Raw genomic sequence first — 15015 nt, 5'->3', positions numbered from 1 at the left:
TTCTGAGCCTCACCTCTGTTGATCCCCAAATTCTCACCTGATGGCCCCCCTGCGACTGTGCCTGTCTTAGGTTGTTCCTCCCTTGAGGAATCTTACCCGTCTCTGGTAGCGCAACAGGGAAATGTAAAGTTGGTAAGTCTGAGCTTTTTACTTCTTTGTATTAAGAGCCACTGGATTATACACTTTAAGGAGGTGAATTGTATGGTATGCAAATTATATCTCAATAAAGTTTTTATTCAAAAAAAAAAAAGAAAGAAACAGGGGCTGTGGTCCCATGGCTGATCCCCATCTTCCCCTTTGCGTCAGCATGCTGATGCATCTTTCACTTGATGGGGAAGCGTCGCCGTGCCTGGACATGCTCACAGCGTGCATGCTTCATGGTCAGCCCGAAAGTGGACGTTAGGTCTACTTTTATGCCTGGTGGCACACTGAACTCCATCTGCTGCAGCAAGATGGCCAGAAAGAGGAAGACCTCCCACTTGGCCAGGACCTCTCCTATGCACCGGCGCTTGCCCATGCCAAACATCATCACCTTCTCACTCATGGTCTTGTTGATGGTGCCGTCAGCATTGAGAAATCGCTCCGGCCGGAGCTTGTCAGGGTCCCCCCACTGCTTCCTGTAAGGGGAATAGAGGAGATGGGATTTCTGGGTTGGGGAGGCCCTGGAGGAAAGGTCTGGAGAAGACTTCTGTTGATAGTACAAACGTTAGAATAAGTTGAGAGCAACAAAAGGGGAATGGGGAAAAGGCACCAAACTGTATTCTGATATTTATTTTACAAAGTCTTTCTAAAATGATCAGCCTTGAAAATAGTGTTTTTTAATTTTAAGTTGTTAAAGAAATGCCTTAATTAAGAGAAATGAAAAGAAGGAGAACATGTTTATCTCCATCCTACTCAAGACACAAGGTGAATCAACAGTACATCCTGGCTTATGTTTATTGTTTTGGAATAATTATTGATAGCACCCCTTTTCAAAGTCAGAAGTACCCCTGTTTGGATGGTAAATTATATGGTTTCCCTACCTATAGACTCAAGTGGGATTTTCCAAAGAGAGTTCCCTAGGGTGTTCACACTAGAATTCCCTGAAATACTCCACCTTACTTATTAAAGTGGGATCTCAGGGGATGGGGTATGTAATCTGTGACCAACTTCCTGGCCAATTCTTTTGTTCACTAATGTTTGAGAAACATAGACGTCAATTCTGTTACTTAGAGCAGGTTATATAGCAATTGAGGCATCATTCCTTTATTATATGACCAGCTCCTAGGGGGACAGACAGTGTTCCTGACTGAAGAACTTTACACATTTTTTAGCAGGGGATATATACTCACTGGTCATGGTTGACCTGCCACTGGTTTATGAAGACACAGCATTTCTTGGGGATATAGTAGTCATTCAGGGTCGTGTCCCTTGTTGTGCTGAGGAGGGAAAGAGGTCTGTCAGTCTCAGGGGCAGGAAAGCCGGGCATGTCTTTGGGAGCTACCCCTACCCACCCCAATAACCTGCCCACCACAGTCTCCATGTCCTACATCATGAGGGAATGTCGGGAGCAGGGAAGCAGTTAAATTATCCTTCCCCTTCCTCAGCTCCTGTTCTTCAACTTGAACTTCTGTTTGTGCCCAGCTGTGCCCTTGGCCATTCTCTGGAGCCAAGAAGCAGCAGTCTGGGCCAGTCTGGGGAGTTCCCAACCTGACGGAGAAGTCAGGTCTCTTACTCTGGGAATAACTAGGTCAATACGTGGGCACAAGTAAATGCTCACTAACTCTCTTGACATTGTCAAAATCTCAGGACATAATCAAGGACATATGGCGTAAGTTCCGACAAGATATCAGAGAATGAAGTTGTGCCAACTGGATGAGTCAAGAAAATCTAGGGTAGGGGAAGTTTGTGTCAGAACTGACCTTGGGAAAGATAGGATGCCAGTAGCCAGAGTGGAGGGTAGAAGGCATTCCAGGTAGAAGGTCCAACATAAACAAAATTGGAGGCCTGCTGAATCATGCTTATGGGGTATAGTGAATCCAGCCTGACTGGACTGAGAGTATTTGTAGGATGGGAATGTGAGCAGAGGTCAGGAGCATGACTGTCTCTTGAGATCGGCATGGTTTGATCATGTTTGGACGGGATAGGGCAGACTAGACCAGAGGCTAAAGTTATTAAGGAACCTGGTGTCACGGCCAAGAAGGAAATGGCAAGAGGTAGGAAGGCAGAATAGGGAGGCCTCACCAGTGAGGAATAGTGAAGGGGACGAAGGAGGAGTGTCGGAAGGTCTCTAGGATGAAGGCCTCCAGATAGGGCAGCTGGGGTCTGTCTGAGAGCCGGGGCCGCCGCTCCCTGCCAATCACTGCATCTGCAGAACACAAAGGACCAGGTAGGGCTTAGGGCTGCCCTGACTGCTCCATGACGTCTGTGCCCCCTACTATACCAGGTGTCACTCTTTGTGGTACTATGTCTGTTTATATGCTTGAAACACACTGTCTCCACCCCCAAATCCTTTAGGCAAGGATGGGCATTATTGTATGCCTGGGGCTTGCATAAATGACCTGGGACCCCAAGTCTTCTCTCTGCCAGAAGGTTGAGGGACACCACCTACCTAGTTCCTCCTGGATCTTCCTCTGTATCTCAGGATTTGTCACAAGGTACATAAGGCTCCAGGAGATGGCTGTTGTGACTGTGTCAAACCCTGGGCAGCATGGGGTAGATGAGGAAGGAAGAAAGACAGTTACCAGGAACCAGCGTCGCCAACCACCCACCATGTATGTTCTAAGCATTGTTTTTCTCTGCCTCCCACCCACTATGCCATAAGTTTTCTGATGGCAGAGACCAGGTCTCTACAACGTAAACTTGAGTGACTGCTTTTGTAACCAGCTGCTAGAATGACAGGTGCCTAGACTTACAGTGCAGAGAAAACTTTATTCTTTAATGGGGAAACTGAAGCTTGGAGGAGGAAGGGACTTGGTTGAGTTTCCACTGGGAGTCGTTCACATGGCCTGAGCTCAAACCCAGAAGTGGGCCAGATCTCTGTGTCCTGCGCCACTTGGCATGTGGTTGGTGAGTTGTATGATGGACTTGGGGGCTGGGAAAGGCTGTGGGAGAAGAGCAAGCCCTGATGGATGGAGGGGCAGGGGTTTGGCTCCTACCGGCCCCAAAAATATCATTGACAAGGTTGATGATCTTCTCATGGGGGATGAGGCCGCCGCTGGCTCTGGAGTCCTTCTCGCTGTGCTTGAACAGGGCGCCTGTGATGTCCTGGACGGTGTTCTGTGGAGGTACATGCTCAGAAGAACCCTGGAACCTCCAGGGCCAAAGACTGCCCCGTGCCCCACCCCATCTAGCATTGCCCTGGCCTCCGGGCAGTGGGTTGGACTCACAGAGGGAGCTGGTAGCAGTCTTGGGTAGGGCTTAAAGTGTCATTTCATGCCTCATTGGCTCTTCCCCCAAGAACCCCTGGTGTCTAATTTCAAAGGAGGAGGTTGTTGTGAGTGCAGGGAAGCAAAGTGACATCTGAGCTGGGCATTAGTCTGCCGGGGCTCAGGTTCCTCCAGAACAAAGACTTTCCTCCTCGCGATAACAGCCCCGCACATGGCAGAGCTCTGCCAAGGCCCCATTCGCTGCCTTATCTCTCTGGGATCCGAGCAGCCCTGAAAGGGAAGCTAAAGGCTATGGGGAACTGAGGCCACAGAGGGAGAGGGATCGGCTCCAGGACACACGGCCAGCCCGAGGCATCCCAGAGCCCGCCAAGGCCGTGCGGGTACCCCGGACTCGGGCGAGGGGGCCCATGCACAGCCCCTGCAGCGTGTGCCCTCGTCACCGGCACCCCGGGCTCACCTTGTCAAAGTCCTGATAATGCTGCTGGACTATTTTCTGCAGGAACTGCGTGAACCTCCTGTTGAAGTCCTTGAACCTCTGTCGGGAGGCGCTGGGCACGTATCGAAGGAAAGGGAAGAAGTCCAGGGGGTTCCCAGAGGTGGCGTTCTCCACGAACTCATGGCTGTTGTTCACGAGGCTGAGCATTTCCTCACTTTGCTGGGGGAAGTGCTGCCCGAAGCACATAGCTCCTATGACACGGGCCACTGACACCACCACTTGGCTGTAGGGTTCGAAGCGCCCGGCCCCTGCCATCAGCGCCTGGAACCTGCCAAGGAGGGCCTCGGCCTCCTTGCTCACATGCTCCTCCAGGTAGGAGGAGGACAAGGAAGCTGGATTTGAGGCAATGGAGAAGGTGTTGAGGGCACTCTGGGCCAGGCGCCGGCGGGCGGCCCACACCGGCCCAGAGTCTGGGTTGAAGGTCAGGCTCTGGCCATCAGTAACCAAGGTGAAGCTGTAGAGGTCGGGCCGGCCCTTGAAATCGTCGCCTTGCCGCACCAGGGCCTGCTGGATGGTGTCCAGGCCACTGAGCACCACCACGGGCGTGCAGCCGATGCGGATCTGCAGCACATCCCCGTAACGCTGGCTCAGCCTCGACAGCGCCAGGTGTGGGTTCTTCCCCAAGGTCAGCAGGTGCCCGAGCAGAGGCCAGCCCCAGGGCCCTGGGGGACTCTTCAGGCCTTTGGGGACCTGAGGCTGCCAGGCCCTGACCACCCAGAATACCAGGCAGCAGATGGCAGAGGCCAGGAGAAGCTCTGTGGCTGAGAAGGGGCTGAGCTGGTACAATGCCATCCGTCCCGACTACCGGGGAAGAAGGAGAGGACAGGCTGAGGGATGAGATGAAACCAGTGATTCAGTCATTCATCTACTCTCTCAGTCAATGAACACTGGTAAATGTTCTGTGCGTGGCTGGACACCAGAAAGACTAGGATACATCCACTGTGGGTCCTGTGTCCCAGGAGCTGACCCTGAGCACATCACAGGGTCTGAGATGCTTGACACATATCCCTGGTAAGGAGCCTTGAGATTCCCACCCTGCGTGTCTGAACTCCCAGCCCTGGCCTTCCCCTCTGCACATCAGCTCAGTTTCCAATTCTGAGACTGAAACGGAGGCAAGTGACCAGTACAAAACAGGGAGTCCCTCCTGTCAGCCCTCGGTGCAGGGTTACACTGGGCACTCTGCCAGAGTCCCTGCCCGTGCTGGTTTCCTGCCGATTCCTCCTCATACCCAGGAAACAGGGGGGCACCCAGCAACATTGAGGGGCCGAGGTCCCAGGGCTGATGTGAATGGCTCGTGATGCCCCCTTCCCCAGGGTGTTCTTTATTGAGACCAAGAAGGGCATCTCCTCTGGGGACGAGTGTCCGTCCCCTTAAGGTCTTGGAACCTGAGGTCTTGGGCTGCAGCCAGGGTCAGGGTTGCCCTCTTGCCTGGTGAAAACCCCTCCCATCTCTCCACTACAGTCACACAAAGGTCCTTAGAGGTGGCCCAGTCCAAACTGCTCCTTTACAAATGAAGAAACTGAGGTCCGGAGCTGCGCAGCAAGAACTAGAATTCAGGCTTCCTACGCCTAACCCAGGGTCCCCCAATCCCTCCATGTCCACTGACTCCCAAAATAGATGTAGAGATCCCAGGGCCTGAGAAAGGTACCTGGAGGCAGGTGCTGGAGATCAGCTGTGTTGTGGAGGCTGGCACGGAGCTCCTGGTTCTGGGTGAGGGGATCTTTTATAAATACCAGCTCCTATCAGATTGGCCCAGATATCCGGTCACCTGAGATCAAAGACACTGAATAAAGTTGGAAGGATTGGTGCTTGGCCTCGGACCATGATCCTTCAGCTCCACCAATGACCCAGGGCCCAGGAGCAAGGGGCAACCTTTCAGGGATGGGGGCTGTCCTTGGGGAGGAATGTCCAGCTCCTTTCAGGGTCCAGAGCTTACTGGGGGGCTTATTTCTCTTGTGGGCAGGATGCTGGAAGCAGAAGGCCTCTGGGCTGGTCCAGCCTTCTTCCAGACCATACCCATGAGAAGTGCCCCTGTCTGGATGCCCAGTCTGGGCCAGTCTGGTGAGGAGGGTGCCTGTGGTGTCCCTCCAACAGTCTGCAAAACCAGGTGAGGAATGGGTATGTTCTGGCCACGGCTGTATTTCAGCCCAAGTCCTCAATCTGAAAACAGCGGTTAATGAGGACCCTGCATTCTGAAGAGTGCCGCCTCGCCCTCCTCCCCCCTGTTAAGAGATGTCAAGACATTGAAAATCTGAAGAAAATCCATGCTGTGGGCTGTTCTTCATGGCAACTAACTTGGGCTCTTCAAAATGGTCAATTAAAAAAACAAAACAAAACCAAGGCCTTTTCTAGAGCAAACAACTAGATAGACATAACAGCAAAATGCAACAGGTAAACCTTGATTGGACCCTGGATTCAAAAAATTTTTTTTAAAGCTACAAGACTTTCTTGGGACAACTGGAGATACATGAACATGGACTGGAGATAAGATGATATTATGGAATCGATGTTAATTTTCTTGGGAGTGAATATAGTATCATGGGTATGTGGGAGTATATTTTAGTTAATATTCTTAGGAAGTTAATTTTGTAGTGTTTAGGGGTGAAGTGTCATGATTTCTGCAACTTAATTTTAAATCGTTCTCTTTAAAGTATATATCTATCTGGTATCTATACAAAGGAGAGAGAGTAGCTATGGTAAATGTCAGCTCTCTGTTAGGCTAGGCGAGGGTATGTGGGTGTTTATGGAATGAAAGGGGGCCTTAAGCAGAGGGCTGTGGCTCCGTAAGGAGTCCCATATTGGTTCTCTGTCCCCCTGGGGAAGGAAGGAGGAATCCCCCATCTCCCAAAGCTAAGTGAGGGGAGTCCAGGAGATACAGCTTTGAGAGAGAGATATCTGCAAGGGGAAAAGTGCAATTCCTTCCCCAGCCAAGAGTCCAGGTGGGTTGGAGAATGGTGCGGGAGACTGAGGCATTTGTATAGTTAGCATACACTTTGGAGCCCTCCATACTTATGGGCCCAGCGTTGTTCTCAGGGCTTTATACATATCAACAAAAACCATCCTCAGTAATGCTATGGGATAGAAATTAACACTACTCTCATATTACAATGGATAATAGAGGCGCAAAGAAGTTGTGTAATTTATTCTAGGTCACATAGCAGTGTGTTAGAGCTGGGATTTAAACCTTTAGAAGATTGTGCTCTGGGCCTCACTACACTCTGCACCTGCTTGACCTGTATCCCTTGATTTGGGGGAAATATGTGGACACAGAGACTAAGTGGAGCAGCCGGTGGTAGGGGAGGCAGCAGAGGGTAGCCGCAAGGCCTGAGCTGAGTACTGGTGCCAGGGCGTGAGTCTCCTGAGAGGTGTGTGACCATGCCGAAGGGACCTGGACTTGAGCTGATGCATGGCACTGCAGTGCAGAGGGGAGGGGACCCCAGCAGTGACCGGCCTCAGGGCATTCACTGCAGGGATGAACTGGGGGTGGGGGCAGGAGGTCAGCCAAGAGTCTATCAGCTATGTTAGGAACAGCATTCTCGGGGCGACACTGATGGGACTCAGAAGCTGGCAGTGGAATGTCTACTACACACAAGAGCATCCTTAGTCAAGAGGGAAGATAAATAGCAGCAGCCAGATAAAAAACGATAGGCTCCTCTTCCTGTATCCTGCCTTCCCATTTCCTGGTGGAGAGGCTGGAAAAGGGGAGCAGAAACAGAGCACACCGCTCCCCTTCCCACAGGGTCAGGTGTGAGCGGAGGCTGGGGACAAACCTTAAGCTGGATGTGAGGAGCAAATTTCGATTTAGACTGGACTGAACTTTTTTTCATTAAAAAAATTGAAGTATGGTTGATGTACAATGTTACATTGGTTTCAATTGTGCAACATAGTGATTTGACTATTATATACATTATGAAATGCTCAGCATTGTAAGTGTAGTTACCATGTCACCATAAAAAGTTATTATAGTATTACCAACTATATTCCTTAGTAGTTTTCATCCATGTGGCTCTTTTATAATTGGAAGCTTGTACCTCTTTATCCCCTTCACTGATTCCACCCATCACCCCACTCCCCTCTCCTGTGGCAACCAACAGTTTATTCTCTGTATTTCTGAGCTTATTTTTGTTTGTTTTTTAGATTCCACGTATAAGTGAAATCATATGGTATTTGTCTTTGACTGACTTATTTCACTTAGTATAATATCCTCTGGGTCCTCCATGTTGTTGCAAATGGCAAGATTTCTCTTTTTGTGGCTGGATAATATCCCATTGGGTGTATATATATATATATATATATATATATATATATATACACACATATACACCACATCTTCTTTATCCATTCTTCCTTCCTCCCTTCTTTTCTTCCCTCTCCCTCTCTCCCCCTTTAATTCACTAAAGTCACACTTTATTCAGATTTCCTTAGTTTTTTACCTAATGTCCTTTCCTGTTCTGGGATTCCCACCAAGGAGGACTCCGCATCACACTGAGGCATCATATCTCTTTATGCTTCCCTTGGCTGTGACATTTCTCAGATTGTTTGTTTTTGATGTCAAGGTCAAGTTTTTAGGTGTACTCACCAGGCATTCTATAGAATGTCCCACTATTAGAATTTGTCTGATGTTTCTCGCATGGTTAGGCTGGAGTTATGGTTATTGGCAGGAAGACACAGAAGTAAAATGTCATTTTCATCACATCATATCCAGTGTATATATGATCAATCTGCCTTAGGATGATCGATGGTGGCCCCCATCAGCTGGCTGGAGTGGAGTTTATCAAGTTTCTCTACCATCAGTGACTCCCCATAACATGCTCTTTGGGAAGAAATGACTGTTGTACAGCCCGCATAGAAGGAGCCCAGTGTTCTTCCCCTCCTTGAGGATGGGCTATCTATATAAATTATTTGGACTTCTCCATGAGACATTATCTTTTCATTTTTGGTATTTTCTTAAAACTTTTTATTCAATTACAAGATACATACAGAAAAGTGCAGATATCACATATAGTTCAAAGAGTTTTACAGACTTAACAAAGCCACATAACCAGGCCTCAGGTCAGGAGACAGAACATTACCAGCACCCTAGAAGCCCCCTGTACTCCCTCCCCAAGGCTAACCACAACCTCATCTTTGAATAGTATAGATTCCCTCTGTCTTGTTTTTATTCTTTGCATTAGTGAAATCATGCTGTGTGTAGTCTTTTAAATTTTTTTTGCATGGAATACTTTTTTAATTAATACATTTTATTTTTTATAGCAGTTTTAGGCTTACAGAAAAATTGGGTGGGAAGTACAGAAAGCTCCCATGTACATCCTCTCCCCACTTACAGTTTCCTCTATTAATAACATGTTACATTGTTGTGATGACGACTGATACATTATTATTGACTAAAGTCCATAGTTTACCTTCATGTGCACTCTGTGTTACACAGTTCCAGGAATTATTTTCACTTTTATATCATGGTAAACTATAAAATATAAAACATACGATTTACCATTTCAACAGTTTTTAAGTGTACAGTTCAGTGAGCAATATGTATTCATTTGTATCTAACATTCTTTTTTTTATGAGATTCATTCACAATGTCAGGGGTAGTTGCAGTTCATTCTCATTGCCATATGTTATTCTTATTATAGCGTGAATATAGAGTAATTTATTAATCTATTCAACATTGACTGACATGTGAGATGTTTTTCCTATTGAGCTCAGGTGAGCCCCTGTGGCTGTGAGCTCTCGCACGTGTTTTTGCATGCGTTTCTGCCATGTACAAGCCTATGAGAGAAAAGCTAGGTCATAGGCTGGACATATGTTCAGCATTCGTAGATTCTACCAAACAATTTTCAAAGTAGTTGAACCAATTTATACTCCCACCAGCTGTGTATGAGGGTTCCAGTTGCTTCTCATGCTCACACCACCACTGGATATTTTCAATCTTTTTCATTTTATTCATTCTGGAATGTTTGTTGACTACTTCCGTTTTTAAAATCTCTCAATGCTTCCCATAGATTTCAGGCTGAAAAACCAAACTCCTTTGCTTAGCACCCAAAGGATTCAGCAGCAGCCCTTACTCACCTCTCTAGCCCTGTTTGCCATCATGACCCCGTTGCTACCTAACTCCATTTTCTTTCTCCGTATGTCGATCCCTTTGCTTGAAACCTGCACTCCACACTGCGTTCTCAGGTCAGCTCTTGCACATCATTTTATATCCTGCTCAGCTGTCACCATGCTAGCTGGGTCTGAACCCCTCCTCTGAATTCCCATGCTGCCCATCATCCTGTCTGTCCTTTGGACTGTGAGCTCCTTGAAGGTTGAGGCAGCTTCTGCTTTTCTTCATATCTCTAGTCTCTAGCACAGGGACTGGTAAACAGCATGTATTCAGGAAAGGTTTGTTGAATCAGTCAGTGTTTTCTAGACAGAATGCTAACCTGCACAAGAGCTCTGCAAAGACTCTGTTTCAGGCATTTCCTGTGTTTGTTTTATGGGAATTGCAAGTAATAATCCTTACAGCTAAAATTTATTGAGCACTTATTATGCACAAGCTCTGTGTTACATGCTTAACAGTGACCATTTCTGTTGTAGGTTCATAGCAATCCCATCCAGAGTAGAGTTGCTCAGGGAGATGCAGAGTGTGGCTAAGGTTAAGGCAAGGGGGATGGGTGAAGGGTATCCTTAGGTTATTCAACAGATTTATTCAGTGCACATTCATCAGCCTGGCTTGTGGTCAGACCTCAGTGATTGGCAGCCCCTCGACTCATCCCTGTGGAACAAGTACTCCTCTGTGTCCCTTCCCAGTCCATTCTCACCTCTGTCATGGCTCTGGCTGCAAGGAGCTGTAGTTTTTGGCTGGCCCATCACCTAACTCAAACCTTAACAGAGACTGTGGGCCCCTTCTGGGCAGGTGCTGAGTCCTATTCATCTCTATGCCCAGACCTGGCAGAGAAGAAGGACCTTTGTGGACACAGGTGCTGTAGGAAGCACAGGTGAATAATTAAAGCTGGGGTGGGGGTTCTCACAGTCTACTAGATATGGATACGGAGCTTCAGTCATGGACACCCACTCACTGCTGCATGTGTCCAGCAGATGCCCCCTGCCACTGCATCCTCAACATGCCCAAATGGGTCCTGTCACCTCCCTGTCCAAATGCCTTCTCTCTGGGTCATCACACCAGTCAGAAGCCTGGTGATCCTCAAAGACTCCTCCTCTCATTCATCTCCCACCAAATTTTCAAGATTCTACCACCTAAATACCTCTCAATTCTGACTTCTCTCTGTTACCATGGCACCACCCCCTGCAAAAGGCTCCCAGCATGGCTTCCCATCTGGGCTTTTGCAGGCACCTCCTACTTGGTGGAAACTCAGAGCGGTGAACACGACAGGCCCTGCCTTCATGGAGGAGACTGACAATAAGCAGGCAAACATGATGAGGAAGATCGCTGCAGACCCAGGTTACGCTGAAAATCCTTTGTCCATTTGCCCTTGTTTCTCTGCTCTGCTCTGGGCACTGAGAGGTGTCCTCTGCAGACTGTGTTGATGGGCTCCTCCATCCTCTGGCTTCTTGTTGGGTTCAGTCAGGGGGAGGCACTGGCATGAGGTGGGGGTGTTGGAGGACAGTGAGGTGGGGTGCTTTTCTCCAGACCTTCCCTGCGGAGTCAGCATGGTAGGCTACAGCTCCAATTAGGTAGCTCTCCTCTCCTTACAGTCTCTCTCTCTGCATTCCAGAAACAACCCCTCCCTCTTGCCTCTTCAGGCCCAAGATAGTGAGGGCTCCTCTCTGTGACCAGTCATATGGTACCATGCTATCTTGTGTTGGTTTCTACATATCTGCCCACACCTTTGTAAACAGTCCCCCTATTAAACTCTCTTCAATGACCCAGTTTGAGTGGATCCTGTTTCTTGCAAAGACCCTGTATAATAAACTGGTTCTTTGCAAATTTCTGCTCCACCATCCTTGGAACGTCAGCCTTTTCCCCAAGGTCTTATAGTCACAAAATGGTTGCTGCAGTTCCAGCCATCACATCCAGACATGATAAGGGTCAGGGGGTTAAGAGTTCATCTTTTGCCATGTATCCCTTTTTAGAGTGAGGAAACTTTTCCTAAAAGCTGTTCCACCAGATTTCTCCTACATAGCATTGGCCAGAATCATGTCACAGATCTATGTTTAATCCAATGACCAGCAAGGCAACTGGGGTCACAGTAACTGGGTTCAGGCCAGCTGAGACTGCCTCCTTGGGGTGGGGGTTGGGGTTGGGCTAGGGTCAGCCTTCCCTGAAAGCACATAGTCCTTGGGAGGGGTGGGTGTTGGGAAGGAGGAAAAAACAAGGTGGAGAGAATGACTACTGGGTGGCCGCAAGAGTGGAGCAGTTGAGAAAGGTCCCTAAGTTGGTTGAGTAGCCCACTGCTGGCTGGTGGGACAGAAAAGGTGTGCCCTGATAGGCTTTAATGAGACCATGGTAACAACTGTGGGAGTGCAGCCAAGAGCATTTGGCTGACAAAGCGGCATCTTCAGAGCCCTGCTTTAATGAGAAGATGAGAACATTCCTGATCAGCAAGCCTCTGTTTATATATAAAAGGGCATCTCTAATTTGGAAACAGAGTGTTCCCCTGACCACGCTTAACTTGCCCTTCAGCAGGTTAAACATTTCCCTGCAAGGCTGTTTTTACAATTCACTGACTTGGCAAACATTTCCCTAATAATAAAGGGGACTGCCAAACTGAGCAGAATTAGTCAAATTCTGATACATAACTGGGACTCAATGAATCATATCTGATGCTATTGAAGGAAAAAGAGAAAAAGGTAAAAGAAGGCCTGCCTTCCTCTCCACTGCGCTCTATTTAGGGTCAGCCCAGAGCCCCTGGGCCACGGCCCCCACCTCCCGCCAAGGCTCTTCTATGCAGTGTCCAGGACCTACATCTTTACAGCCCTTCCCCACCCATCAAACCAGGAGGCCTTTTGTCAGGATCCTGCAGAGCCCTCTCTGCTGAGAGCAGCTACGGGGAGCCTGCCCTCTGCTTATTATTGTGGTGGAGCCCAGATTCCGGAGGGAGGAGCCAGGGCCGTGGAGAGGCACCAGGGAGGCTTTGATACTGACAGTGGATGGGGACTTCCCTTGATGATGGCCATGTGGTCCGCAGTGAGGCCTAGCCCAGATGCCAGCCCTAGATGGAAGGGAAGGTGGCATAAGGTAAGATGCCCAAGATGGGCCAGGCCGAGATGAGCTTAAGGCAGGACTGTGCCTGGTTGCTTGTCTCCCAGTGGCAAAATGACTAACACACCTAGTGAGTGCTGAAGAGAGGATCCGGAGGGGAGGGACCCACTCAGCTCCCCAGTTGGACCTCTGCTGTTTCAAATCTGGTATATTTTTCTATTTGGAGGTTTGACATGTTCCCATTCACTTAACAAATATCCATTCAGTGCCCACAGTGTGCTGGTCGACTATTGCTGAAGCGTCGATCAAAGTCCCTGCTCTGCTGGGGCTCACATTCTAGTTGAGGCATGTAGACCGTACACAACATAAATAAGCAAAATACAGGTATATTTCACCTTTGTAAGTGCTACAAATAGAAGTCAAGCTGAGAAGAAGGACAGAGAGTATGAGTCAGGGTGACCGTTTTACGTGGCCAAGGAGGGCATATTGAGAAGATGATGATTTGGGGAGAAAAAGTTTCCAGGTGGAAGGAACAGCAAGTGTAAAGGCCCTGAGGCAGAATGTCGGGTTTCTTCCACTTACCTCTCCAGATCCACTCTGCATTCTTTTCTACTCTCAGTCCTGCAAGGGTGACTTCTGTGGTCTGCAGTAATGGGCCCCTTGTCCTCTGGCTGACCGTTCAGTCCATTGAAGGCACCAGTGGGACATTAGAGGGTGTGTGGACAGTGAGCTCAGAATACTTAGGCTCTCTCCCTGTAGGGCCCTTGCATGCCAGCTGCACCTCTGTCAAAGGCCACAGCTCCTCTCCGTAGCCTTTCCATGGCCACCTTCTCTGGGCTGTTTTCTGCTCCTTCTCCCTGTCACCTCTGACCCTGCTGTCATAGCCCTGGGGCGCTGCTTTGTCCCTTATTGGTTTCCCTAAGCTTTGCCCATACCTTTTTGAATGGTCTCTTTATTAAACTCTCCTCAATGACCCAGTTTGGGCAGAGGGGGTGGGGCTCTGTTTCCTTCAGAGACTGACTTTGGCAGATACAGGCAGGGACTTGCCTGGGGAGTCTTAGGAATGTCCAGGAGGCTTTTGGACCTGGAGAGGAGTGAGCCAAGGGCAGAGAGAGCAACAGGCAAAGCAGCCGGAGTAATGGGAGCCACGTCTGCAAGGGCCTTGCAGGCCGTCATAAGGACTGTTTCCCCTGAGAGTCCTCATAAACTTCTATCTGAAGACTTCAATTTGGCTTGTTCTGAACTTGAGGAAAGGATGGCATCTCTTCCTCAGCTAGCAGCTGGGATAGAAAATTGGACATCAGGAGCTCGGCAATGGCTGCTTCCTTCCCACGAGGGCAGCCAGCTGGGCGGCAGGCTCCGCTCCCAGCACAGCGCGGTGGTACCGGCTCACCTGAGGATTCCCGCTTTGCACACGGGCTCTCCCAAGGCTCTCACCAGCCAGCAGCTCCTCAACGCCATCATGGGGGCTCCTGGGGATGGAGTCAACCTCTCACAGTGGTCCTGATGGTGGCATTTGGGGCACAGGGACAGACCAGCAGGAAGCTGTTAGAGAGGAGGAACTTCTTAGGATTCTGTCCAAACTGCCCAGGCCTTACTGAGGCCTGTCTCAAGAGCTGAGCTGTCATCGCTCAGAGAACGCTGCCAGGTAAGCCCCTCTGGCTGGCAGGTTTTGGTTATAATTCTTTCAATTGCAAGTCCCGAACCACAACTCCTAGTAGAAGAAGAAAAGGAGGAGAAAGAGAAGAGGGGGAAGAGGAAAACGAGATGAAGAAGAAAGGCAAAGGGGAAAGGGTGAGAATACTGATCCACCTAACAGAGATGTCTTGTGGGGGAACTCTACTGGCTTCAGGAATAACTGGATCTAGGTGCTCAGTGTCATCGATTCTGCCCCTCTTCCCCACCCCTATTCCCAGTTCTGCTTTCCCCTGAATGGGCATCATTATAAAGTAGGCTTTCTTGAAAAATGGCCACTGGTAGGCCCAGACTTATTTTCTCATCAGCTTAGC

General features: G+C 49.0%; 1 protein-coding gene across 2 annotated transcripts; it reads right to left on the bottom strand.

The window, feature by feature from the left end:
• Nucleotides 1-213: 213 nt before the first annotated feature.
• On the bottom strand, nucleotides 214-5649 carry CYP1A2 (cytochrome P450 family 1 subfamily A member 2). Of its 2 annotated transcripts, none has more exons than XM_037010158.2 (7): nucleotides 5513-5649; nucleotides 3826-4691; nucleotides 3138-3258; nucleotides 2591-2680; nucleotides 2224-2347; nucleotides 1332-1418; nucleotides 214-617 (listed from the first exon to the last, which is right to left on the bottom strand). In XM_037010158.2, exons 2-7 carry the CDS (start codon nucleotides 4654-4656, stop codon nucleotides 323-325), a joined length of 1548 nt encoding a protein of 515 aa, XP_036866053.2. In that variant the 5' UTR covers nucleotides 4657-4691; nucleotides 5513-5649; the 3' UTR covers nucleotides 214-322. The 2 variants fall into 2 exon arrangements, with proteins under 2 accessions (XP_036866053.2, XP_036866054.2); XM_037010159.2 differs by having other exon boundaries at nucleotides 3826-4665; nucleotides 5513-5621.
• Nucleotides 5650-15015: the final 9366 nt, after the last annotated feature.

This window comes from Manis javanica, chromosome 8 (assembly GCF_040802235.1).
Source record: "Manis javanica isolate MJ-LG chromosome 8, MJ_LKY, whole genome shotgun sequence".
In the NCBI taxonomy this organism is placed as follows: domain Eukaryota; kingdom Metazoa; phylum Chordata; class Mammalia; order Pholidota; family Manidae; genus Manis; species Manis javanica.
The sequence above is the reverse complement of the archived record's forward strand: the minus strand, read 5'-3'. Positions and strand labels throughout refer to the sequence as shown.

Coding starts and splice junctions, on each gene's coding strand:
- CYP1A2 (XM_037010158.2), bottom strand. CDS start 4,656: ATGGCATTGTACCAGCTCAGCCCCTTCTCAGCCACAGAGCTTCTCCTG. Junction 3,259..3,825: donor ATTATCAGGACTTTGACAAG/GTGAGCCCGGGG, acceptor GTACCTCCACAG/AACACCGTCCAGGACATCAC. Junction 1,419..2,223: donor CCCTTCACTATTCCTCACTG/GTGAGGCCTCCC, acceptor TTCCCTCCTCAG/CACAACAAGGGACACGACCC.